General features: G+C 35.2%; 1 protein-coding gene across 1 annotated transcript in view; it reads right to left on the reverse strand.

Annotated features, from left to right (window-relative positions):
- Positions 1 to 26,557, reverse strand: part of VTA1 (vesicle trafficking 1) — a 67,671-nt gene extending 41,114 nt beyond the window's left edge. The window contains exons 1-4 of the mRNA XM_059177400.1: positions 26,395 to 26,557; positions 7,355 to 7,449; positions 4,290 to 4,417; positions 3,339 to 3,414 (exon numbers count right to left, since the gene is read on the reverse strand). Coding sequence (XP_059033383.1) covers positions 3,339 to 3,414; positions 4,290 to 4,417; positions 7,355 to 7,449; positions 26,395 to 26,506 — 411 coding nt within the window. The 5' untranslated portion in view covers positions 26,507 to 26,557. The remainder of the gene's footprint in view (positions 1 to 3,338; positions 3,415 to 4,289; positions 4,418 to 7,354; positions 7,450 to 26,394) is intronic.
- Between the last annotated feature and the right edge of the window lie 522 nt (positions 26,558 to 27,079).

Here is a 27,079-nt window from a genome sequence, read left to right on the forward strand (position 1 = left end):
ATTCTGAAAAATCTAAATCTCAGTAATGACAATGAAGATGCCATTTCCAGACATGGAAAATGATGGAACAAAAAAACAACATTAAAATAAGAGAAAAGAATTTTTAACTATGCTGATAAACTGGTTGGCCTAGGGATTATGTCAGTGGCAGATGAACAGTCTCACCCATATTCTACTTTCCTTGTTGGCTGACTTTATGTATTTAGTCAACCTCAGTTAATGGGCAAATATCAGTTCACAACTCATATAAGGATAAGATCATTGTATGATTTTGAATATGAGATACATCAGCACTGTGTGTCAAGCAGTTTGTAAATTTCGATATGCACATCTTCCCCTGAATTTCCAAATTTTGCATGTTTTAACATGTGTAAGTTAGTGAAAAGCACCTACATGTAATTACACACTAATTGTGCATGTACATATTTCTTGATTTAAATATGCATGACTGGGGCACCTGTGTGGCTCAGTGGGTTAAAGCCTCTGCCTGAGGTCAGGATCCCAGGGTCCTGGGATTGAGCCCCACATCGGGCTCTCTGTTCAGAAGGCAGACTGCTTCCTTTTTTCTCTCTCTGCCTGCCTCTCTGCCTACCTGTGATCTCTATCTGTCAAATAAATAAAATAAATAAATAAATAAATAAATATATATATATATATGCAAATATATATGCATGAATTACATGATGACTTACATGATGAAGGCACAAGGAATAACCTCAGCCCAATAAAATAAGAAGAACCTCCCTTTTAGGCTGGTCTTAGAATGCCTAACTTCTCTTCTCTGAGCCATTTCAGATCCTTCCAGCTAGCTGGGTCCTTTAACCACCAACACAGATGCCATTTCCTACTTTAGTCTAGTACCAGTGCAAGGCAGAAGAGCTCAGGTAGCAGGCTGTGTGTAAGACAGGAAAAGAAAAGAGTGCCAACATTCTAGAAAATGGCCCTTTACTCTGTTGCTACATATATTCGTTAGCATGCTCAGTCTCTACAATCTCCCCCCACTCCTTTTGAAGCTCTCTTGTTTGCCCAATTCAGAGTCCCTGCCTTAGCTGCTATGTTCAAATAACTAAGGAAGTTATTCTTTGTTAAGGACACCTAAATATAAACCTAGATTTTTTTCTGAAATGCAGATGGACCTCATGCTAATTATATGTGCAGGTTATGTACGTATCTTTAAATTTTTTTTTTTTTTAAACAAAACCTGCATTACTCACTTAAGACTTCTAGATATCTTGTTTTTCCTGTATCTATTACTTCACCTATTATCCGGGGTCCTCATGGTTGGCACCTGTAAGTTCAAACAACTGTTGTCTTCCTTCTGAGATAGGGGAGCAGTTCCCCTAAGTAACAGCAGATGGGCGAGGCAGGGAGAGCCCTCTGGGAAGTACGGGGCAAATGGCCCTGCTAATCTGGCGCTCCCCCGTATCATGACCTTTGCTGATCTCCTGAGTGTCTCCACATCCTTATTTCTGTATTTGTTGTCTTCCTCTTGCATTTTCAATGTTAAGTATTTACCAGAATGTTGACTTGACCATCTTCTCTATCAAAACTATCCTCTTACGTGAGGGTGTGTCTAATCTAACTTCAACTGTCATCTCTGTTGTACAGATTCCTTGTCTTCTTATTTGCAGGAGTCTTATTTGCTGACTTATGTTTGTGCTGACAAAAATTTATAATAGGTCTGAACACATTATTTTTCCTCAAGTAAAGAACCTACCTTGTACAAAGTTCCACAATTATCATTAACTAGTTCTTTTGTCAAATGACTTGTAGTTCTTCCTCAGCCTAAGTTCATTCCACAGGTTCCTACCATACAAAGCAAATCAGAGTCCAGTTCTTCATTCAAAACATTCACTAACTGAAGATGCCAGGCCTTTTATTGTCTGATCTGTCTTAGGACTTATTTTTTAATCTGAACCCATTATTCTCCTTCACCCTACCTGGTACTTTCTAAAACCATACTGAATTCTCTAAAACTTTGAAGAGGACTAGTCCATCACCATGTTTAAAGCACTTCTGTACCCTCAAGTAGCTAGTACACAGAGGAAAAAGAGCTCCAGATCAGCCAGAACACAAAATGGGAGCAGAGAGGCTGCTAAACAGAGCGGATCCACAGAGCCTTCAGAATACAAAAAAAGGAATAACCACTGGGAAGCATTTGAGGTTTCATGCTCCAGGTCTCATTTTTCTCTTGTATTACTCTGTCTCAAGGCAACTTGAAAACATGACTTTTCGATGGGCACTGCCCCATACCCTAGAGGGCGTTTTGGAAATATCTGGGGGTGGTTTCTGGTTAGTGGAGTAATTGGGAAATGCTGTGTGGGCAAGGCCAGGGATGCCTGATGTTTTGAAATAAAAGAGACAGTCCCACATAATAAAAAATTGCTATTCACTGGACATAACCTTGAAATGTTCTGCACATCTCTTTTGCAGTAATGCAAAAATCTAACTTATAATTATCAATCCCAAAGCTTAACTTTGTTTTAAATATAAAGAATTTTTTGCAGTTTTGCTATATTATTTTATGAAAATGTAAACATCTTACAGATCATACTTTATTTTGTTTGCAATTTTACTATGAGCTGCTCATCATTTAGGAAAAAATCACGTCACAGAAAGCAATACTTTTCATAAATTTCAAATCATTAATATAACATACCTTTATCAGTTTCATTTGTAGCTCTTTTTTTCTTTTTCTATTTCTAGATTCATATCTCCTCTCTCAAAAAACACATCTTCCATGCCAATGGCAAAGTGTGCTACAGTGAAAACAACACTGAACTAACAGCAGTTAAGTTGTTGTCACTTAGCTTCAATTTGCTCATATATAAAATGAGTATATGCTCTACTTATCTTAAAGGTTAAGAAAAACAAAATGCTAAAATGGATATGAAACATCTCAGAAGATAACAAATCTGTGTGCTTTACAATGAAACAAATCACAATATTCCTGAATAAAAATGAAACAGGAAAAAAAACCCAACCCTAAAAGCCTCTGACTCCAGTGTATGTACCAAATAACAATGTAGAAATTTGACAGCAGGCAGGATTAGTAATATTTAAGCACTTAATAAAATCACATGCTAAACCCATGCTGCCCAACACAGCTGTGCATTTGCTCAACTGTAAAAGTCACACTAGATTTAAGAATTTTACTACAAAAAGTAAATCATTAAGAATTATTTTATCTTCTTACTTTACAAATGTGGCCTGTAGAAAATTTAAAATTACATTTTTTTGCTTACACTACATTTCTGACAGGCCAAATGCAGTTACAACACTCATTGAGAGCAAAAATACTGAGCTCAGGCTATTGAAGCAACAGAGTGTACACTCACTTCATCTGTGAGCTCGCCAAACACGGTTATGACATCTATTAAAAGGCTTGCAGTATAGAAGGACTTAATCATGTTCCTAAAAGAGAAGAAAAAGCTGACTTAGTTAAATGAAAAACATTAAGCTGCAGAATTAGCCATGTAACCATAAGAAAAAAAAAACTCCAGTGTTTACAACAGTACTCTGAAATAAATGTTTTAAATAAAATTAGATTTCAAGAACACAATGAAGCTCCTTTTGTAATCTGTTATTAGGAAAAAGTAATAACATTCATAATACAAATAAATATACTACGGCAAGATTTTATAGTATATTTTTTATTAAAAAATGCAACTACAGGGGCACCTGGGTGACTCAGTTGATTGTCTGACTCCTGATTTTGGCTCAGGTCATGATCTCAGGGTTGTGAGACTGGGCCCTGCTCTGGGCATGGAGTCTGCTTAAGATTCTCTCTCTCCCTTTCCCTTTGCCTGCCCTCTCCAACCGCACCCCCCCAACATATGCACACGCTCTGGGGCGGGGAAGCAATCAATTACAGTATTATCTGAATCTGTATCAAGCCATATGTGTTTCTTTCCATTTAAGTATCATTACAATGTAATGACAAATCATTTGAATTAGCAGGTTTTGTGACAATAAAAAAAAATCAGTATCACTGCACCAGGCTGTTGCTGGCTAAAATCAAATCTCAGATTTTACCAAATGTTAAAGAATGGCTAATTGGGGTATAATTACTGAAAAAAATAAATCTACCCTGGCCTTTTTTCAATCAGCCATTTTCTCTAAAAAGACAGGCTGGTTTTTGTAATGCCAATCATTCTGATATTCTATAAGTAATTAAAAAAAAATCTAAATCATTATTCAAGAAGTTTAAAAGTATCCAATGGATAACTGGATAATTCCTCATATAGTAACTAAACTTACAATTTTAATTTTTCTCTTGCTTTACTTACTTGTGAAATCGTCCAGCACGATCTTCATTATCTGCATACAAAAACATTTTCAAAGCATAATTCTCCAAATGAGCAGAACCAACTATTTCTTGAGTAATAGCTTCATTATCACCCAACTGTTTCTTAAGCTAAAATTAAATCAGATACAAAGCTTAAGATTTTGGATTCACAGAAATGTATGCTTAAATACAAATAATCCTAAGTACCATTTTAGACTTTTAAAATTATTTTATATTCATTTCAGTAAAAGATATATCAATGAAATCTTGCAAAAACCACTCTGTCTCAGCCCAAGGTTTTTTAGAATAAAACTCAATGTTAACAAAATTTTGAAGACACACTCATGATAACCTGAAAGGATAATTTAGCTCTAAAAATCAAAGTAACTAAGAATAAAAAGATAACACACCCAACTATCTATGTAAAGCATCAAACAAGTATTTCAAAATAACAGCCAATAAACTATCAGGTGTCCTAAAAATGGAATTAGGAAATTCTCTAATCATGATTTAAAATTTTAATTTGTTGCCATTTCAATTTCTATCAAATATAAAAAAATATGATTACAGAAATCATTATATCCTGAAACAGTATCGCATAGAGCGTACTGTGTAAAACAGATCTAATTCTATAGTATGAGATCACAAACTCAGAAAAGGATTACAGAAGTTTTTAAAATTTAGACAAATATATACCTCGTTAACACAATTCACAACTGTAAATTTTCAGTCAGTACATCCTTTTCCTACACACATAATAATTTAAAATATTTTGAACACAACAAACTAAGTTCCTACTTATTCCGACTGCTGTACTAGAATGAAATGGATTTTTGGAATATCAGATCTGAGTACCATACTAACTGCTTAAAAATGGCTTTTCTCAGAAACATTATATAAAGTAAAAAATTAAATTTAAAAAAGGCTTCAGGATTCTTTACATAAATCAGCAAAATAAATATTCTCATTGTTACAACAGAATAACGTTAAGTTCTAGAAGAGATTTAATGTTGGAACTGAAGGATGATTTAGCTACAGCAATACTTACCCTGAACAAAAATGGGAAAAAACCCCACATGTAACACTAGTTTATTATATCCATGTTATGAAATGTTTTAATTGTACATTTAATTCTAGAAAAAAACTGGAAATATGTACTTTACCTCATCTTCAACATGAAATATCTGGCAGGAAAAACATACACTCAGTTTTCCAACTGTATTCTAAACATTACAGCACAGGCAGATGGGACAGACTCACCATAGAATAGATTTATTCTACCTGTTATTTAATTTAGATAATAATAAACTCTTGCTGAGTCCCTTTACAAATGTGATTTTATATTTTGCTTATTATAAAGAACTATTCTGATTTCTGTTTTATCCATAAGATAATTTAGTTATTGCTGTTATGTTGTGAAATTAATAAAGAGGTATTCTATACAAAGTCTGTTAGCAATATGATTTTATAAATGTACTGCTATGCATGAGACACATTCTTCTCCCTAACCTCATCTTCAAAAAAAGAATACTCAATTTTTTCCTGTATCTACAGAAACCACTTTAGAAGTAGAAGGACGGACAGGCTTCAAGGGCAGCGGGATTCCCATCAGTGGCGCCACTAGATCCAATGGGTGGTTAACAGTAGCAATGACAGGGACTCTGGGTCAGAAAGCCAGATACCCATACCTAACCAAGTTACAACCCTACTGCCTAGGGCTATTTAATGTAATTAGGTTTTGATCTGAGTAACTTTCAACATTTGTAAAAGCTCTGGGATGACTATTATAAATGCTCTGATTTTTAAAATATCTAAAATTCTCTCTACAAAAAATAATGCAACTAGTCAAATATTTAGGTTTCTAATTCTCTTGAGCAGGTCATATAACTAAGTAAATAAAAGGCTGCAGGTATTAATATAACAGCCTCTGAAGACATAAATTACCAGAAGTAGACCCTGACACTGTTAAAAGAAAAGCCAGGACAGCTGGGCAAGGGAGGCACAGGGTGGAGTCCTGATTAAGTTGAATTGGCACAGCCACTCCTGTCTTCTTGCACTGATACCCAATTCAACTCATTCAATCTTCCCTGGATTGGTACTTCTATACGACCTGTGAAATTATATCATGGTTCAAGAAGATGACTCATCCATTAGTCACCTACCACATTTCTACTAGCAGGGAAGAATGCCTGGACCATAAAACTATCTTCTCCTGGTACCAAGAGTGAGACAAAGAGACTATAGGCAATTGATACTATTTCCTTCGTTGTCCTTCACTAAATAAGTAGTCCATTTCATTATTGTAGGAGCAATTTAAGAATTCCCAAATCAATAATCCATGTAACTGTATGAAGTAGATTAGAAAGGGTTTGTCACTTATGAAAGAATGACTTGAAGGTCACCTACAATAACAAGATATAGAAATCTACTTTATACAACTTACAACTCCCTTAGCAGTAAGATATGAATGAAAAAAATTGAGTCAGGTCGCTTAGGTGGCTCAGTTGATTGAGTGTCTGCCTTTGGCTCAGGTCATGATCCTGGGTCCTGGGCTCAAGCCCCGTGTCAGGCTCCCTGCTTTGGTTGGGGTGAGTCTGTTTCTTCCTCTCCCTCTGCCTGCTGCTCCCCTGCTTGTGTTCTCTTTCTCTGTCAAATAAATGAATAAAATCTTTGAGAGAAAAAAAAAAAGTGTGTCTAGTTTTTCCTCAGCTGTAATGACATTACTTGATGGCTGCCAAGAGGAAGAACTAAAATGACGGGACGCCTGGGTGGCTCAGTTGGTTGGACGACTGCCTTCGGCTCAGGTCATGATCCTGGAGTCCCGGGATCGAGTCCCGCATCGGGCTCCCAGCTCCACGGGGAGTCTGCTTCTCTCTCTGACCTTCTCCTCGCTCATGCTCTCTCTCACTGTCTCTCTCTCAAATAAATAAATAAAAATTAAAAAATCTTAAAAATAAAAAATCTTAAAAATAAAAAAAAATTATAAAATGGCAAAATACACATAAACGAATGTAATAAAATGCCACTTAAAACAATCAGAAAATAAATGATCAGTGTTTAACTTACAGCTTCTAATTGATCCATCAGCTTTGATAAAAATTTACGACAGTCAGGAGTTTTACTATCAATCTTCATTCCAGTTTGCATTGCATATAAACGACCTACAAAGAAAAGAAAAATGAGATGACCTGAACAATTTCCATTAGTGAATGTTTAAAATATACATTCTTCATAATAAATAATTTAAAATCTAAGTGAATTTGGAAATAAAACTTTAAAAATAAACTTTGGAAAAATAAACTTTAGCAATAAAACTGATTTATTATGGATCTTATTTACAAAAATAAAGAACACACAAATATTATCCAAAGAATGTAACAGATCCATGATAATAGCAATTTTTTTTAAATCAAGTAAAGTCTTCTCTTTTGGCACTATGTTAGAAAGAAAGGAGGGAAGGAGAAGGAGAAGAGAAAAAAAGACTAGGTCCTAAGCTGTTAAAAAGACCTGTAATTTAATTGGGAAGTTAAGGCAACCAGAAAAATCACATGTACAAGAGCACTCACCAAGTGCCCAAAAGTGATACTAACAAAATATATAATATGAGCTAGAACACTGGGAAACATAACTTGAGTTGAGGCTAACAGGGAGAACTGTTTAAGTTACTTGTATATAAACAAACAAAAAAAAATACACACCCTTTTTAAAAAGTTAATAAAAACATTAGAGATAAGGCTAAACCTAAAAACAAAACAAAAAAACCAACTCCATGACACCATGATCTTAATAGCTTTTCCAGTGACCGGAGCAGTGAAAGGTCTGGTCTTTATCATTGGTGTGTACATAAACCACTTGTAATTTACTCTTATATTCTCCAAATATGTCCTGGAAATCTGTGACAGCACTATGGATATATCATTCTAATGAAAGCACATTTAGGTGGTTCCCAGATGTTCATTACTACAAATCTTGTTACCATACCTTCTTGTGCTTGCATTCAAGAGTTCCCTGAGGCAAATAACCAAGAAATGGAATACCCAGGTCATATACATGTATCTTTTTCATCTTTGAGAGCTACTCTTAAACTGTCCTCCAAACAGATTACCAAAATACAGTTATAGTTCCAACATATGCAAGCACCATTTCCTCAAACCCACAAAAGCAAACAAACAAAAAAGCCTGGCAGTATCGAACTTATCAGTGTCAAGATTTTACGTGATATTTCATTTTCACTACTAAAAAAGTACTGCATATTTACTGGATAGCTCTATATCCACCTTCTTGAATTAGTAGCTATCAAAACAAAAGAAAAAAAAATGTGCCAAATTTCTATTTGGTTGTTTGCTTTTCAACAAACTGTCTTGTGGCAGTTCTTTACACAGTATAAAGGAGGGATATGTTTCTCCCCTCAGATGGCATCTTATGAACACCATCACCCTTCCCTGCTTTATTTTTCTTTCAGCACGTAATCATCTTCTACTTATTAATCCACCGTCTCTACTTCAACTCAAATTTAAACTCTGTGATGATGGCAATTTCAGTCTATTTGGTTTGTTGATGTACCCTTGGCATGTAGGATAGTGCTTGGCCTTCGATAAACATTTTCTGCATAGATAAAGAAGGATGAAAGAATAGCTCATTCTGCCCCACTGATTTAAATGCCACTTTTATCATTCATTATCATATATTAAGCTTCCATGGGATAAAAAGGCCCAATTCTGTATATTGTCTATCCTGCTTCATTAGTCTACTGGCCTATCACTGCTTTATTTACTAGAGCTTTAAAACATAGTTTGGGTATCTGTTAAGTACTCTCAAGATTTCCAATTCAATTAAGGCTACTCAATGATATCTTCTTTAAGAATGTATTAAGATACACATGATATACAGTTATTTATTGTGTTTTTAATTTTAAAAGCTTTATCTGAAGAAACTACTTTTTAAATACTTAGTCTTGCTTTTAGGACTATCTCCTATTACAGAGTTTGGTGTTTAATTTGTTAATGCATTTATTTTCACGTTATCAAATTTCAGGGTTTGATCCATCTAGTTATTTTTTAGTATATGTGCTGCCGAAGAGAGCACGATCCATGTAGTTATTAACAAGAGGGAAAAAAAGGAGTTCCAAAAGTACTGTACAGATTTACATTGCCACAGAGTATAAATAGCAAGGTGCTTTTGTTTTCTCTACACAACAGCCAGCACTGGGCATCACTGTGACCCAAAACCAAATTCTAATCTAAAAAAACAAACCAAAAAAAAAAAAAAAAAAAAAGCTCATTTTAAATGTCTCTTGCTTTGATACCAAATGTGACCAAATTTTCTTTTTCTTTCTTCTACTTTTAACCAGTCATATATATATTTCTTTAAGCAACATGGCTGCGTCCTTTACCCATTTGTCTCTAAGGTTTTAATCATCTCCCCGCCCCCAACCCCACCCCCCCATAGCTCCTAAAGCATGGCTGAACCGCTCTCTCCTTTTAAACCAGTCACATATCTTTTGAGCTGTTTAAGCTCTGTGCCTGTCTTAGCTCCTTTTGTTCTTGTAACTGACTGAACTCCTTAACACTTCTTCTTTGTGAGCTGTTCAGGTTTCTTCTCCCAGTGTTTTTGTTGCATTTCTTCTTCAACAGTGAATCAAATGAGCTCTTTTGAAAGCAAACATACTGGCTGCATATATCATGCCATCTTTCAATTTCTGAATGCTGTTTTAAAACACAGAGACATGAAATATCTATGTTCTCAAAGCTATTATTTCCTTTCCTCTCCCCCCCACCCCGTAAATTCCAAGCTTGGAAAAGTTCTTTTACCTTGAAGGGGCTAGATATTCAGTTACATGATTTTTCTAGTTTTCCCCATGGTTTTAATTTTTCAAGTTTAACTCTAACGTGCATTTCCTCTCCTCCACAAGTTACTGGCACCTATCTGAAATACACAAAAAATGATGCAACCTTTCTCTCATGGTTTTGTGGTTCCCTCTTTAATATATTTTCACCTTTTAAAAAATCATTTTTAAAAAGACTATTTGAGAGAAAAGAGAAAAAGAGAGTGTGCACATGCAAGGCGGGGGGGAGTAGCAGAAACAGCAGGACAAGTAAACTATGCACTGAGCACGGAACCCAATGTCGGACTTGATCCCATGACCCTGAGATCATGACCTGTGATGAAATAAAGAGTCCGATACTTAACTGTCTGAGCCACCCAGTGTATATTTTTCCTTTATATGTTTCCTGGTTATTTGATTTGCTGAGATCACAGATCAAATGCTACCTCTAGCACATGATAGTATCTCTTAATTGGTAATTCACTTTTTCTTCCTCCAAATTTACTCTGCTATGTCTTGCTGTATTACCAAAAATTTATCAAGAATTTTATGTGGTCTTGCTCGTATTTTTAAGAGGAAAGCTTCTGCTTCAGAGTAGGGATCAATTCCATGCCAGGTTGCTCATATTTCCCCTAACAGAGTCCCTACCCTATGCTATATTGAAACTGCGGCCTTTGGGACCAAGGGATTGGCAAGATAACTCACTAGAGTGTAGGAGAGAAAATCAGCATTTCTACTGATAATTGTTAATTATTCTTTAAAAAATTTCTGTTTTTGCATCTTTAATAATACAGGTAGTACTTTTATAATAGAGTATTTGTACATTTACATAATTAGAGATTCATTTCTTTAACTCATATGGATAGGTGATAAGGTTAAAAATCACTACTCATTACATCCTTTCTCCTCTCATCTATAAACTATATTTTCTTATCCCAACCTAGCCCATACCTCTTCTACAGGGCCCCATTCTTTTACCATAATCCCTGGAATTACTGCTTTATAATCAGCAAAATCCTGTGCATCTCCTCAGATTCCTTCTCCCTCTGCCTTAACTAAACCCTAGACACCACTGGAAGCAATCCTCTTATATTCTTTCTACATCAGGATTGACAAGCATGACTGTTTTTTTCTTTGCATCCCATTGCTACTTACTTTCTCTCAGTATCTTCTAAACACACTGGTCTAAAGCTCAAGCCCCTCTCTTCTACCTGATCTTGTTAATGCTTGTAACTGACCGAGAACCTCAGGGTCCTTCCTTATTTTTCCACCATCTTGAAAATTTGCTGTTTGCATGGATAATTGATACTTGTGGCAGAGACTACTAACTGCCCACATTCTTTCTTCCTACCTTCTTTGCTAATGAGACCCCTACACTATTAAGGGGGCTGTAATGTACCTAGCCAAAATAGTACATTTCCCAATATTATTCAAAGCCAGATATGGCCATTCAACTAAGACTGATACCATGTTATCAGAAGTTGTTGGGAGAGAATTCTGGAAGTAATCTTAAAGGGGAAATGACAGCAAGGGAAAGATCTTACTGACCCTTTCCCTCTTCTTCCTGATGCCTAAAATAGACATGGTGTGACTGAAACACTAGTAGACAACTTAGACCGCAAGGCAACCTTGGAAATGGTAATCATGTGTTTGCCTGTACATCTGAAATTGCAAAGTACTTGGGTCCCTGATGACTTCGTGGGATTGACACGTTTTGGGTACTGCCAACATCAGACTTTGTTTTAAATGAGGGAGTTCTTACCTGACTTAGCTATTGTTATTTTGGATTTTCAGCAATAAGAAAGCAAATCTAATCCAAATTAATACACAAAACAATGTTCTCAATTCTTGCTGACCCTAATAATTGTATGTACTCTCCCATACAAGCCACTCACTCCATGATTAAATCACAATCTCAAATTGCTCTACTTCCCAAATCAGTATATTAAGCATCAAATCTAAACACAATTTTCATTTTTTCCAACTTGAAACTATGCCTGTTACAACAGGTGGCCAGTTCACTGGTGTCTATTTCTTTATTGCGATCAGTCTTTTCTCCTTTAACTTACCTCTGCAACCAGCTTTGATTTTATATTTTTCTAGAACTTTACTGCCCTTACCCCTTAAGTTTTTCTTTACTATGTTCCTCTGGCAAAAGGACACTCATTATTTAAACCCATCTATCCTCTTTCTCTATGCCTATATATAAGCAATAGAGACCACTGGCAGATGAGCACCATTATAAATATCATAATTATCAACCTCAAATGAGCTTAATGCTTGCCTTCCCAACCTCCCAAATGACTATTTCAAACATACATCAATCTCTTTAAACAACCACCTCACCCAGAAACAAGCACAGGAAATTTGATGGACGTTAATTAATTATTCACTACCTATATATACTGTTAGTCAGCAGGATGTCATAATAATGTGAAGAAACAGTACAGTTTCATGTTCCTAGGAGGTCTTTTTCCTATCTTCCTAACAGAGTAGTGAATACTGTATGCATCCTACAGTCCATGGAGTGTAGGTTGTTGAGTGTAACTGGTGAACCAACTTTGGAGATAAATGGCTATTCAGCACAGACAGGTTGAAAAAATGAGCCCAATTATTAGGATCACATTGGCTTTAGTGGAAGCCATCTAGGACTACAGAAATTAATCAGGCACTATTTCTTGCTACCATGAGAAAGTGATTTAAGTGACTTATTCACATGTAAAAAAAAGTACAATTCTCGGTTTCTATTTATCATTTTTAACTACTTCTATTGTTTACAATACAAATGGAGACTATCTACATCTACTTTGAAGCAAAAATCAAATTATTCCCAATTCATATCACCACAGCCATTATTATTCTCCCTCACAACACAAATAAAAACAAGGCTCAGCTCCCATCCTTTAAATGTTACCTTAATACAGATGGCTATTACCTGAAATACAATGTAATGATAATATAGTTAACTGGTTTCACCCACATACATTTTCTTTCTTGGTTTACATGCATATTTAGGTCTTTGCAATTACTAGGACATTATTACATAACACCTTTAATTGAAGAACTGGGAAGAAATCACCTCAGAATTGGAAATATTTAGGATGAAAATGGCATGGCTGTAACAGTTTTTTAGTATCTCATGTGGTTTACTTATTAAATACAGAAAATTATCTTCTGATATATTTTTAATATTAATAAAAGCAAAAATGCCTTAAATCTACTTGTAAAAATTAGTAAGTACACCAGAAGATCTTTCTGCCATAAAGGATGGAAAAAAAGAATCACTTTCATATAGAGCTCAAGACACTGTGCTAATTCACTGTAGCAGCAGGAGGATGATGAAAAATTAATGTCTAACATGGAAAATTACCTACTAAAACAGAATAAATATGTAGCTAAAATCTTCTATAAGAAAATATATTTGATTTATTTCATCAAGGAAATGTGTTTATTTTTATGAATAAATGTTATTTGAAGATGAGTAATGAGGCACATTTGCAAAAGGATTAAATACTTTCCAACCTAACTTTAATTTAATGTGAGGCATTTAGGAGATAAATATTTTCTAATCCTGAAGGTATGTATAATTCGAAGTTCCATAAAATCTAAACATTAACATTCTAACACATCCTTGCTTATACGTAAGAAATATAAAACTATGAAATGCAAGCTATAAACACGCAAAAAAGATATATAGAAGCAATTATGAAGAGAGATGCTTTGATAGGTTAAATAAACAAGGCACTCAAATAGGAATCATTATAATTTCAACTTATGTTTAAAAGACTTTATTCCAACAAACAGAACTGAAAATACTACTCTATTCATAAGCATACTGTAAATACTTACTCTATGGTTAGTATTAGCTTTTGTGAAGGGACTTCTGAATCAAAGATAAAAAGTAAACTGTGAATGAGTATCTACTAACAGAAGATATTTACATTGCTCATTCCTTCATTAAACAACTATTTTTGGAGCTCCTGTCGTAATATAGTAGCTTTAAGAAAAAGTGAGCTATTCCTGAATTCTTACTAAAAGATTATGCTGGTACAGAGCAAAAGCAAAGTGACTACTTGATTACTAAAATGAGACCAGATTCTAATTCTGGCCATGATGGAATAACTAGACTTGACATTCCACCATAAACAACAAAAAACTAGACAAAATGTATGAACCACTTTTTCACAAATAGAAATAGATGGGAAGACTATGACACCAGGAGAAAGGAAACAAATGAGATGACTACACCAATGATCAGTCCAGCATTCTTCCTGGAGGCACATTCTAAACTCCTGCTGCTACATACCTCAAAGAGAATATAGATCAGTAGAGCTGAGAAAACAGACTAAAGCTTAGAATGACTAAAGGAGCTTTAAGTGGAGGGGCAGAGTTCTGAAGAAGAGAAGCCACGCAAAAGAGACATCCCAAACAGAGATAAACTAGAGGCTAAACTGAATACTACAAGATGCACACGTAGATCAGAACTCCACGAAGTTAGACAGAGTGAGTGGAAGTTGTGAGCTGGACCGTCCCCAAAGCTGGGACGCATTTAAGTTGCAACCAGGGTGAAGAGTTCTAAATGCCTACCCAAGATATTCAGTAGAGACCCCAAATGGTAGGGTATGCTTTGGTAGTAGAAGATTACCCCATCCTTAAATCTACTTTAGACTTTCCCCAAAACTAAAAACAAAGACACAAACATATCACACTTAACTGCAACTAACTTAATTGTTGGCCAGATCAAATGTGGTCAAAGGCCATAATATCCAGACATTCAAGAACTTAAACTTCACTATGTCCTGCAACCAGTCAAAAATTACTATAGATGGCAAATAAGGAGGAGAATGTGAACAGCCCAATTAAGACTGAACAATGACAAAATGACAGAAACAGCAGTGACATTAAATCACTTGGAAATCATGAACAAGTATTTAATGGAAACCATGAATAAAATGAGGAGAGAAACAAAACGTGCACAAAGGAACACAAATGGGGCGCCTGAGTGGCTCAGTGGTTTAAAGCCTCTGCCTTTGGCTCAGGTCATGATCCCAGAGTCCTGGGATCAGGCTGGCATTGGGCTCTCTGCTCAGCAGGGAGCCTGCTTCCCTTCCTCTCTCTGCCTGCCTCTCTTCCTACTTGTGATCTCCATCTGTCAAATAAATAAAATCTTAAAAAACAACAACAACAACAACAAAAAAAAAACAAAAACAAAGGAACACAAATGGAATGTCTGGATATGAAAAATTTCTGAAATGAAAAACTGACTGGACAGGATACCACAAAAGACTGATTTCAGAATGTAGCAACAGAAACTACTCAAAGCAGGGAAAAAAAAGGATTGAAAAGAAATAGAAGATCAGAGTCTCAGTGAGGAAAAAATATCAAAAAACAGAAAGAAAAGAAAAAAATGCTGAAGAAAAATATAAAACAGAAAAATTAAAACTCTTTACCCAGCAAAACTATCTTTCGAAAATAAGTAAGAAATAAAGCTTGTTTCAAACAAGAGAAATTGAAAGAACTCACTTGATTCTAGTGAATCAAGAATTCACTTACAAAGCTCTTCAACAGGACAGAAAAATGATACCAGATTATGTGGGAAAATATTTCAAATTTTATTTCATTTTATAAATTTCTTTTAAAAAATGACAACTAAAGAAATTAAAACGTAGATTAGGGCTTATGGGCTTATGACATACTGATAAGTAAAATGTGTGACAATGATAGCCAAAGGACAGGAGAGGAAAAAGAAAATCAAGTTTTTATGTTGAATGTGAGGTGTTATGTTATATGATGACAGGTTATGATAAGTTAACATGAATGCTAAAGCAACCACTAAAAAAATAAAACAAAGAGGAATATCTAATAAGCCCACAGTGGAGGCACAACAGAATCTGAATTGCTTCCAAAGAGAAGCAGTAACTAAGGTTCAAAAACATCTAACAACCAAAAAACAAGCCATAGAAAGATAAATGACAGACTGAATGAAAGCAGGAACTTAAGCAACGAAACCTCTCATATAGCAACATGCTGCCAGAGAGTCAGTTTTCACTTTGAATGTCAAACATAATTGTCATAAAAAATGAACCTTACCAAAGATGCTTTAAATCTGCATGGCTGCCAAAGAAAGATAATGACAGTGAAGGCCGAATTACTTGACACCACTGATCCTGTCCCTTTAACCTTAGGGACAGGCTGAGAGTCTTAAAAACTCATTTACTTTACTCAAAAATAGGATTAACTATTAAAATGACCATTTTTTACAAAACAGAACTCATGATCCCAGCATGTCTGCAAAAACAAATATAAGGTAAATAAATGGATTGTTAACGGATAAATCAGGTATCTTAATCTTTTGTGTTTCCATTATTAACCTGTCACTGCTATAGTAAAGTATCCTGAGTCAGCCTATAATAAAAAATAATTACTGAGACAACAGAACTATGGACTTCAATTAATCACAGATTCAGAAAACAGTAAAAAAGTGGAAAATTGCTTATCTTTTATTGGTTTAGTTAAGTTTGTCTCCTTGGCTTTAAAAGATCCAATTTCTGTGTGATTAACTACAGAAAAAATAATAGGCAACTGATTATTAATCCTAAAATCTAACTTAACACATCCATTAAAAAAATCCAGTATTATTTAGCCTTTAAACTAAATTAAAATTTTACACTGTAGGTCCTGTAATATCTCAGAATTGAAATGGCCATAGGTATTTACAACTTCCTAAATGACTGTATTTAATTTTCCAGTGATTATATAAACAAATGACCCTCAAAGAGCACTTACACACCTTCATTCACAGTCTGATAATTATACACTGTCACCCCCTAGAGGAAACTCTGAAAAATCACACTTGAAACTATGTTTAAACATTTGGTTAAACCAAATCTCAATGGAAAGAATCTTTATGGGTTTAGCTTTATCTACACCAAACCTAACAGAATCAAAATATGTATCATACTGTGCCTATATTTAGCAGAGGCTCAAAAATATTCTGGCTTCATTAAAGGAAAAAAAAAAGAGAGAGAGACACACATGTTGCTCAGTTATGTTAGCAACTCAAGCCTATCCTCCTTTTCTACTCTTCACTTACCAGATTACTGCACTGCCTTTCTGCCCCCCTTTCATTGTCAGTTTGACTCGGTCCTTTACCCTCACTCACTTCATAATTGGTTTTCTAATTACTACTTACTGTCAACAATCTTCCATATAACTAGTTCTCATCTAGCATTTGCCATTCGGTTCCTGGTTCCATTACTTACTAACAGAAGAACCAGGGTGACAGTGGGATTCAAATCAGATATCCTGAAAGACAGCACTGTTACAAATGCCGAGAGCTACATGAATGTTAGTTGTCTGGTTTCTTTATTCAGTGACAACTGTGTGGCTATAGTTCCCTCTAGGGACCGCTGTTGCCTTAAAATCCAGGTAATTTAACAAACATTTTTTGAGCATCTTTTCTTTACTATGTATCTATCTCCAGTGGCCCAGCACTATAAGGCACAGTCAATAAATAAAAAGCCCCCAGAAGTATGCAAGTCTGAAGTTTAAACTCCCGAAAAGATAGCAGATAAATGAAAAGCAATTAAGGTAGTCTTACAAGACACAATGAGGACACAAAAAGGAAGCGCTTTTCCAATTTAGGAGAAGGCCTCCCTGAAAAGGTAACATTCAAGCTGGTTCCTAAGGATAAAGTGGAGTGGGGATGGTGGGGAAGGAAACAGTTGTCAAGGCACAGGGAATATAATGTTGGAAGGCTTAAAGACAAGAGAGAATGAGCAAGGTTCCAGAAACAGTAAAATTCAGTTTGATTAGAACTGCTATAGATGATTCAGGGTTCCAATCACTAAGGGCACTTATAATATGGAGCAACAATAGGTGGATTTAAAAATGAATCGGTCCTTAATAAAGCTTTTGTTTTTGCATTTTTTATGACATGGAACATGTTCACTTTAGAGAACAGAAAATAAACAAAAAAGACAATCAGAAGAAAACACTATCCATGAACCCAAAAGCCACAATATTTTTCTCCAAGTATATACATATTAAAAAGTTCAATTCATATTATACATACAATTTTATATCCTGCATTTTCAAATAAACTTCTTCCTATGTTACAAAAGATGACTTGTAATTCTTACTGATTACATTACTTTCCACCCAGTAGATCTGCCGTAACTTAATTAACCATTTCCACAATGACACATATTTTGGTTGTTTTGCATTTTTCACAAATGCATAAATAATCATCCAGAGGACTCCACATAAAACTCTCAGTATATTTGTGATTATTTCCTAAGCAAAAACTTTCCAAAACTATAATTACTGAATTATATAGACTTCTACAATTCCATTTTGCCAAAATACTTTCTATAAGTTTGTACCAAGTCACACAGCCTTGCCAATGGAGATTTCACCACATATTCATCTACACTGAGTTACAATTTTACAACCAAAAAAAGTAACCTATTTTAATTTACATGACTAATTAAGCTCAATGTTAATAATTAGCATTCCTTCCTTTAGTAGTTAAACATACATGCTCTTTGTCCCTTTATCTACAAGGATCTTCTTTCTTAAAAAACAGTTTTGTATGAGTGTTTTATATACCAGGGATTCCAGTCTCATCTACTGGAAATATTTTTTCTTGCAATGTTTTTTTAAATTAATACTGTTTGTGCCATACAGAATTTCTAAATGTTTCTAGACAACTCTATTATTCTTTTACTTTTTTTTTTTAAACTAAGCACTTAAAACAGGTCTTCCTAGCAGCTAAAGGGATTATCTGTTTGAAGTAGAAACTAGGAAGCTCTGTCAGTAACTGGGGATAAAATGAGGCCATAATATACCAAAGAAACTGAGTAGACAAGTAAAATTCTAAAAATTTAATGACTGAGACATATGAGGGAATTGAGAAAGGTTGAATTTGTAATCTGGGGCACTTGGGTGGCTCAGACGGTTAGGTAACCAACCTTGATTTTGGCTCAGGTCCTAATCTCAGGGTTGTGGGGAGTCTGCTGCTCTCTCTCTTTCTCCCTTGGCCCTCCCCCAGCTCATGCTCTCTTAAAAAATTTGTAATTTCTAGCTAATCAATTTTCACATCTGACAGAAATGGGATATTCCAGAAAATGTTATTTAATATATCCATGCTAGGCCAAAAATATTTCAAATTGAAGAAACTAATCAATATAAAAAATAATTTCCCCCCAAAAGCAGAAAGTTCTGCTTCATCAATTACTTTTCTTTAATCTAAAAAAAGAGATAAAGCTGTGTTTTAATCTACATCAGATATGAGAACCTTCATAACAATATTAAGGAAGCTAGCATGATATGGTTATTGAAAATCTGACAATGGTAACACATAAAAAAAAGGCTGAATCAGTATTACTTAGGAACTCTTCTTGCAGGAGAAAAAAAGGAAAAAATAGACTACGACATTAAGAAAAATACATGATATACAGAGTTTATACCAATAGTACGGCATAAGAAAAGAAAGGCTGATAAACAGGATATTACGAAAATTAAAACTGTGTCTGTGACACCCTGTTATGAATACAAAAGAGAAGCCACAGACTGGGAGAAAATATTTGCAAAACAAGGACTAGTAACTACAATATATTAAAACCAAGGAAACACAAAAGGGGGGGAGGGACAAAACCAGAAAATATGCTGAAGGTGATATACATATAGTAATAAACACAAGAAAAGATGTTAATTTCAGTAGCCATCAGGTAAATAAAATTAAAGACATGATATCAATGTAACTATCAGAAAGACTAAAATAAAAAACCGTGACACACCAAATGCCAGGATGGGGTAGCCTAGCGTTGAGGGATGGGTGTGGCGACAAGAAGATGGGTGTGGCTACAAAAAAGTAACAAGTGATTCTTGGGGAACTGTTCTCTATCTTGACTATGGTGATATAGGAACCTATACTTGATAAACTGTTTAGAACTAAATAGCACACACACAGGAACAAACATAAAACTGGGGAAGTATGAATAAGACTGGTGGATTTCATCAATGTCAATATTTTCTGGTCATAATATTTCAGTATAGTTTTGCAAGTTACTACTACTAGAAGACACAGGGTAAAGCACATGATCTTCTTTCTCTTTTTCTGACAAATTCATGTGGCTTTACAATTACTTCAAATTAATAATTAAAAAAAAAAAAACTAACGGATTCTTTCCAGGAATGGAGGGGTATTTCAAGGAGGAGGACATTTACTATTTTTTTATTACATAATACAATAATAAATTCAAAGAAGTAAGCATAAGCACACTAGCACTTGCACAAATGGTGAAAAAAAGTAATTTGATACACATTTTAACATACATTCCTGATTTAAAAAGAAAACAAAAGACCAAACAAAGAAATACAGAAATATTAAGGTCACAATTAAAAAATGATGAGGTCAGAGATAAATCATTTTTGGAAATCATATAATTGAAATGGAGGAGGCACAATGGGTACATACTGAGAATTCATCTAAAACTCATTATAAACACAGTAGGGTAAGTTATAAAATACAGTGCACTGAGATTCTTTCCATTACATTTCCTCACTGTAATTAGAACATTTTAAAAAGCCATAAATTACTATAGTTACTATATAGTTCATCTATTCAATCAACAGACAAAATTTACACACATCCACTGTGTCTTAGATATTAAGAGTTAGAAACTCAACGATCATCAACATAAGACATACTTCTTACTCTCATAGAGCTTACACTCTAGTGAAGTAATAGTAACATTTAGAGAGATGGCATGCATTAAGTATTTCTGAATGTCAGTTATGTGCCAGGTGGTGAGAGAAAAAAAGATATTAAAACCTCCCTGTCCTCCAGGAGAATCCAGAAGATGAAAAGGCAAATCAGTATTTATAACACAATTTAATTAAAATGAGAGGCCCACTAGAACAACTTCCAACCATCCCTATGAGGTAATGAAAAGCAGCTTACAAAAAGTGTAATTTGTACTGAATCAGTAAGAGTAAGCTAACCAGGTTAAGAAGAAGTCAAGGGATTCTAGGCAAAGAGCAGCAACGTACACAGAGCCTTAAAACTAAAAGATAGTATGGAGCTTTACCAGTCAGCAAGTACTTTAGCAAAATAATCTTGATTTTTTTTTCCTTACCAAAAATTCTTTGCTGTAAGAATTTAGAACACTACACTAAGATTATAAAAATGTATCTCTTCACACATTTTTAAGTTGCTATTTACCACTTTTCATCAGTTTAAGCAAGTATAAAAGCTGTAATTTCTGTACATCAAATACATACATCTAAAATTTCTAACATTCTTTCAACTGTATAACAATTTGATATAATTCTAAAACACACAATTTGATATAATTCTAAAACACACAAAGCTCTTTCTTTAAGCATCAAAAATAATACATTTTGTCTTTAACCTGTATTTCCATTTACATATCATAATGAATTTTATTACAAAGAATGTATTTGTATGCTCAAAATCCTAACTTGATTATACTTCTCTACAACAACAACAAAAATGTATAAAAATTGAAGTTTAAATTTACCAAAATTTCCTGTGAGATAAGATACTAAGTGTTAAAATTTTTCCTCTGGATTTCCTCTAAGCATTAAAATTACATAATTATTGTAATGCATAATTGATCAAAACATATCAATGTTACACATTTCAATAATCATTAAAAAGAAGGTAAATTTATTGGAAATGCATCTTACAATGAGCTAAACTGTGTATCCAGGAACCAATATGATTTACTATCATACAGAACAGGAGTAGAGCAAAGCTTCTGTTCCCACTTTCATATTGACAAATTTAAGATGAGAGAAAATTTATTCACATAAAACAGCAGAGGAGAATGGAAGTTTTATCACATCAAAATCACTGAATTCTTTGAATTCCTTCTGGGTAAGTTATAAAATACAGTGCACTGTATTTTATAAAAAGCATATACTTACCTATCATCAAATATTATTTTTAATCATCTCTTACCTGACATTTCACATAGGTCAGCCTCAAAATTTGTTTTAAAATTAGAAAAGTACTTGTCACCCCTCATTAGAGTTATTCATTTTCTCAATTTTGTGAAGCAATACAAAAAAAATCTTACAGATTCATCATTTTCTTTCATGACATTGGGACAGGATTATTCTAAGACACTGACAGGATTAGGAAAACTGAAATACTGTTCATTTCAACATCCTCTGGCAAACAAAACAAAACAAAGCAAAACAAAACAAAAACACTTGAAACCAATTTAAACTTATTTCTCTTATCACTTGTTTTAAATGTATTTCTCAAAAAACAAAATACCTCAGAGCTGATGATTACACTCATTTAATTTGAGAATGTCTACCACAGAATATTGATGGCAAAACCTGCTGTTAATGGCAAACCAGCCAGTCAGTGGAGGCTTACTTTCTCAGAAAAATATCACATAGTTTTCCAATTTGAATAAATATGTTAAGCCATGTCTGCTTTCACCTCATTTCATCTGAATTCTAATTCCAAAATTTCAGTAAGCCACAGATCCTTAAGTCACTTGGATGAAACAAGGCCCTACCCACTTCAGCATTTCTCTTAGATCAGGAATGATATTCTTTAAAATAATGAATACATAATGTAAAGGTTAGATCATTTCATAACTCTTACGTTTAGGGAATTCAGAACAATGCAACACAGCCTGGTTTTAACATGAGGCTCTACCCTCAACAGATACATTTGTAAGTGTAAGAGACTTTGGAAAAAGCCTTTTCCAATGTGGTTCTTCCAAGTCCTCCTCCCCACAGTTAAACCTTCTCATACTCTCTTGTACATGACTCTGGTCCCAAACTGTTCCTCTCTACCCTTCTGGATAAAATCCCAAATGATCAAACAATGGCTACTAATATCTAAGGACAATTCCTTTTCTTCCCTTTTATAAAATGTTCTGTCTCGTTCCCCAAATTAGAATGTTGCTTTGACATCCTTTCCCATGCCCTGTATTTTCAAATAAAGGTCTATTCTTGGCTCCAATTTTCTTCCATATAAAACAGGAAAGGAAAGGATGCTCTCCTTAATACCTTAATTAACAGAGACTTCACTACACCATTAATTTGAATTGTCCCTTTTTTCTGGACACCCTGGAAGGTTTTCCACACTCCTTCCCAGGGCAGTATGTCATAAAAAATACTCATGATACATGAGAGCATGCTTTTCTTCTTTAAAGTTGAAGAGCATTTGTGAACAGGATGTGGGAAAAGAGAAGTAGCATACTACTTTGCTATCCTGATCAAAGGAGCTTTGTCAGAGAAGAAACAGAAGTTGAGAATTGCGGAGGTAATTCCTGTAGAATTCCTTCATACTGAGGTTTGAAGAACACTGGTTGGTACGTGTAGAGCACGAATCATAACAAGTTACCATGAGCGGTCTTCTGTTATACAACAGAAATCAGACCCACACATATGGCAGTTACAGGAATTATGAGAGAGCAAATTTAAACAAACTTTTTAAAGCATTTAAAGAAATAAGAGTATTTAAGAAATATAGTAACAAAAGACTATCAGAAATGGCTACGCCGATTTAAAAACAACAAAAAAAGAAAACATCCAGAAATAAAAAAGGGAAACAGAAACTCAATAAATGAGTGATACAAAAGGATATGTGGAGGTGAACACAGACCTAAAGAAATTATACAGAATGTAGCACAGAGAGACAAAGGGATGCAAACTATGAAAACACTGAGATAAATAAAGGAGAAAAGTCCAACAAGTCTAATCAAAATTTCAGTAGAGGATACTTAAACAGATTTAATAGTAGAGAGTTCTCCAGAATTTATGAAAGACACCCATCTGTAAATCCAGGAAGCCAAAGTCAATCCTAAAGAAGGCAGATGAAAAGAAATCAAGTCCTAGAAAATCAGAACATAAAATACAAGAGTGATAAATTGGCTATAGTTTAAAATTAAGAACTTTTGAATACCAAAGGACTTCATGAATAGAGTGAAAAATCAAACTATGAACTTGGAGAAGACATTTGCCATGCATGTAACAAAGGAGTATTATCTTAAAGAAAAGACAAGCACTGAAATAAAAAAAATGGACAAAAGCAATAAATAGGTATTTCAAAGGGGAATCACAAATGGTAATTAACATATGAAAAGATGCTCAACCTCATTAAGACTCAGTGAATTGCAAATTTAGCTTCAATTTCATGCTCACCAGATTGGCAAAAATTAAAAAGTCTAATAACTTCAAATATGGTGGGTACCTTGGTGTTCATTTTATTATTCCTTAAGCTGTATAAACACATTGTATGTGTTATTTAATATGTTTTATAACAAAACATATTTTATAAGTACCACTGAATTTAGCAATGAACATGTTTGTCTATGGCCCTGCAGAGAGCAGTTTCAGTGAAATAAAGGGGATGAAAAGCAGGCTGCAATGAGCTGAAAAGGCTCTATGTGATAGGAAGGTAAAGACAACACAAATAACTATTAAGAGCTTAAATTTGAGGTTAGTCTCACAGTGAGAGCTTTTTTAAAATTTAATTTTTTAAATAAAGGAAACTGGGGCAAATTTAAAAAGAAATAGCAGAAGGAAGAGGACGATGACACAGAAAATAAAAGCCCCTGGCTATTATATACAAAGGTATATAATATGGAGCTTATGAATAGCAGTTAGTTTTAGACAGAAATAAGGGTTCCAACTTCACTGTTATAAAAAAGTACCTTTTTGACCTTATCAAATCACGTTTCTCATCCCTCTAACCATTCCAGTTACAATGGGCTCCTTGATCCTCCTTCAAGCAAGCCCCTGCCTCATGACTTCTGCATCTGTTACTCCCTCTATTTAGAATACTCTTTTCCAAAGATGCAAAGCCTGCCTTTCACTCCTTTCAAGTCTTTGCTCAGATATGAACTCAGTGAAGTATTCCGAGTACCTTAAAAGTGGAATCCCCTCCTCATCCCCGTCTACTCTATTCCTAGTACTCCTTGTTCTTTTTCCCTGCTTTATTTTTCTTCAAAACCTTCTAATATTCCATATAATATGCTCATTTTATTGTTTAATCCCCTCTTCCCCACTCGTCTACAAGCTCCATGAACTAGAGCCACAGCACCTGGTAATGCTTGATACACAGGAAGAAACTCAATAAATACAAGGTGAATAAATGATTAATAGTCCCTACTCGAGGAACTGGAAGAACATATATAATGAAAACAATACTGTATGACTTGAACAAAATGAAGCAGAGCCTAGAGAGTAATCAACGTACTGCCTACAGAAGAGATTACATTGGAGTTAGATCTTGAATCATGAGTTTGCGAAGTGGAAAAAAAAAAAAAAGACAGACATTCCAAGGAACTAAAAACATGGAGGTTTAAAAGGGCCTTGTACACCTGAGAAATGAAAATGGGGTTCTAGAGTAGGACAGGGAAGACAGCAGACCAGATTTTAGCGAGCCTTACAATGTTCACAGCCTTATAATGTTCACATTATACCGAGTTTTTCCAACGCTAAAAACCCTTTATAGAAGATTATAGTTGCTTGGTCACTCTTTTTATTGGCGGTCAAGTTTAAAGTTTAAAGTTTACATAGAACTACTGCAAAGAAAAAAATCTGAACAACCTAATCTGTTCTCCAACTGCAGACTGTATGTCACAATCAAACACAGTATTCCTACGAATTGTCTCAAACCCAAGTATTATTCAAAAAAGTCAAGACAAAAAATTCTCATTGGTGGGAAAATGGCCAAATTCAAGGGCTACTTGAATTCAAAGACTACTCGTCTCCATTTCACCATTTATGAGTTTTTTAATGGGCTGGCCTGTTGTCATACTTAACCTGCACTTATTACTATGTTTTCAATTAGTCTACCTTCCTTCTGTCCACATCCTTTCTGTCCTTGGGACACAGCTTCGTTTTAGCTCCAACACACGTTACTTAACCATCCAGGTTATTTTCGATACAGGAGACACTCCTGAGTACACACACAACACCTTAAGACAGTGTGTTAGCTCAAGTGCCCAGGTAGCCAGTTTAGGAATACTTATGCACAAGACTAAAAAGGTGGCAAACACCAACTTCTAAGTTTTGCCTCTCTGGGGCCTGCGGCAGGGGAGGAGGGGGAGCACGTGAGACCCGGGAAACCGTGAAAAGGGCGGGGCTCCACTGTGTTCCCAGGGAAGGCCAGAGGTCAAAGCTCAGGTCTTAAGCTGAAGGGGCGGGGCCTGCCTTAAAAACCAAGGGGTGGTGTGTGGGTTCTGGAGGATAAAGAGGGACACGGCGACTCGGAAAGACTCACAGTAATAAGCCACCACAGGGTCCCGCTTGTCATGTTCCTGAGCCGTCCTCAGATGATGCTGTATGCTCTTAAACTGGGGGGGGAGTGGGGGCAGCGGAGCAAGCGCGGCCATCTCTATTCCAGGAATCACCACTTCCTACTCGCGCGCCACCGACACTTCCGCTTCCGTCTGGCAGGTCGCGCGCACGAACGCAAACGACAAGTCCCGCCCACTCTCCCGTTGCTCAGCGACAGCAAGTCAACTACGGACTCCCAACAGGGACAACCTCAGAGTACCTCGCTCTTGGTGGTTGGAACCCAGAGAAGGCTAAGCCGCTCCGCGGTTGTGCGGCTTGTGGCACCAGCGCCCTCTGCTGGCTGCGGGTGGGAGGGAAAAGAGTTTTCGTTTTGTTTTACCTTGTCGCGTCCCTCCTGCCTTTTTTTCCTTTTCTCCTTCCCTCCTTCCGTCGGTCCTTCCCTCCTTCTTTCCTTCCTCCCTTCCTTCTTCTTTCTCAATACAGAAGGTAGGAAGGGGAAAGCAAGAAGAGAATAATGTTTGTTGACTGGGAGAAAGGGTAAAGGCGTGAATTGCCTTTAGTATCGTTCAGAAATTATCACTTCCAGTTTCTCAGATTATCTTAATAGTGTCCTTAGAAGCTTTTCTGATTTTAGAAACTTTAAATTTAATTACTGTGAGCATGAGAGG

The sequence above is a fragment of the Mustela lutreola genome, chromosome 6, assembly GCF_030435805.1.
Source record: "Mustela lutreola isolate mMusLut2 chromosome 6, mMusLut2.pri, whole genome shotgun sequence".
Taxonomy (NCBI): domain Eukaryota; kingdom Metazoa; phylum Chordata; class Mammalia; order Carnivora; family Mustelidae; genus Mustela; species Mustela lutreola.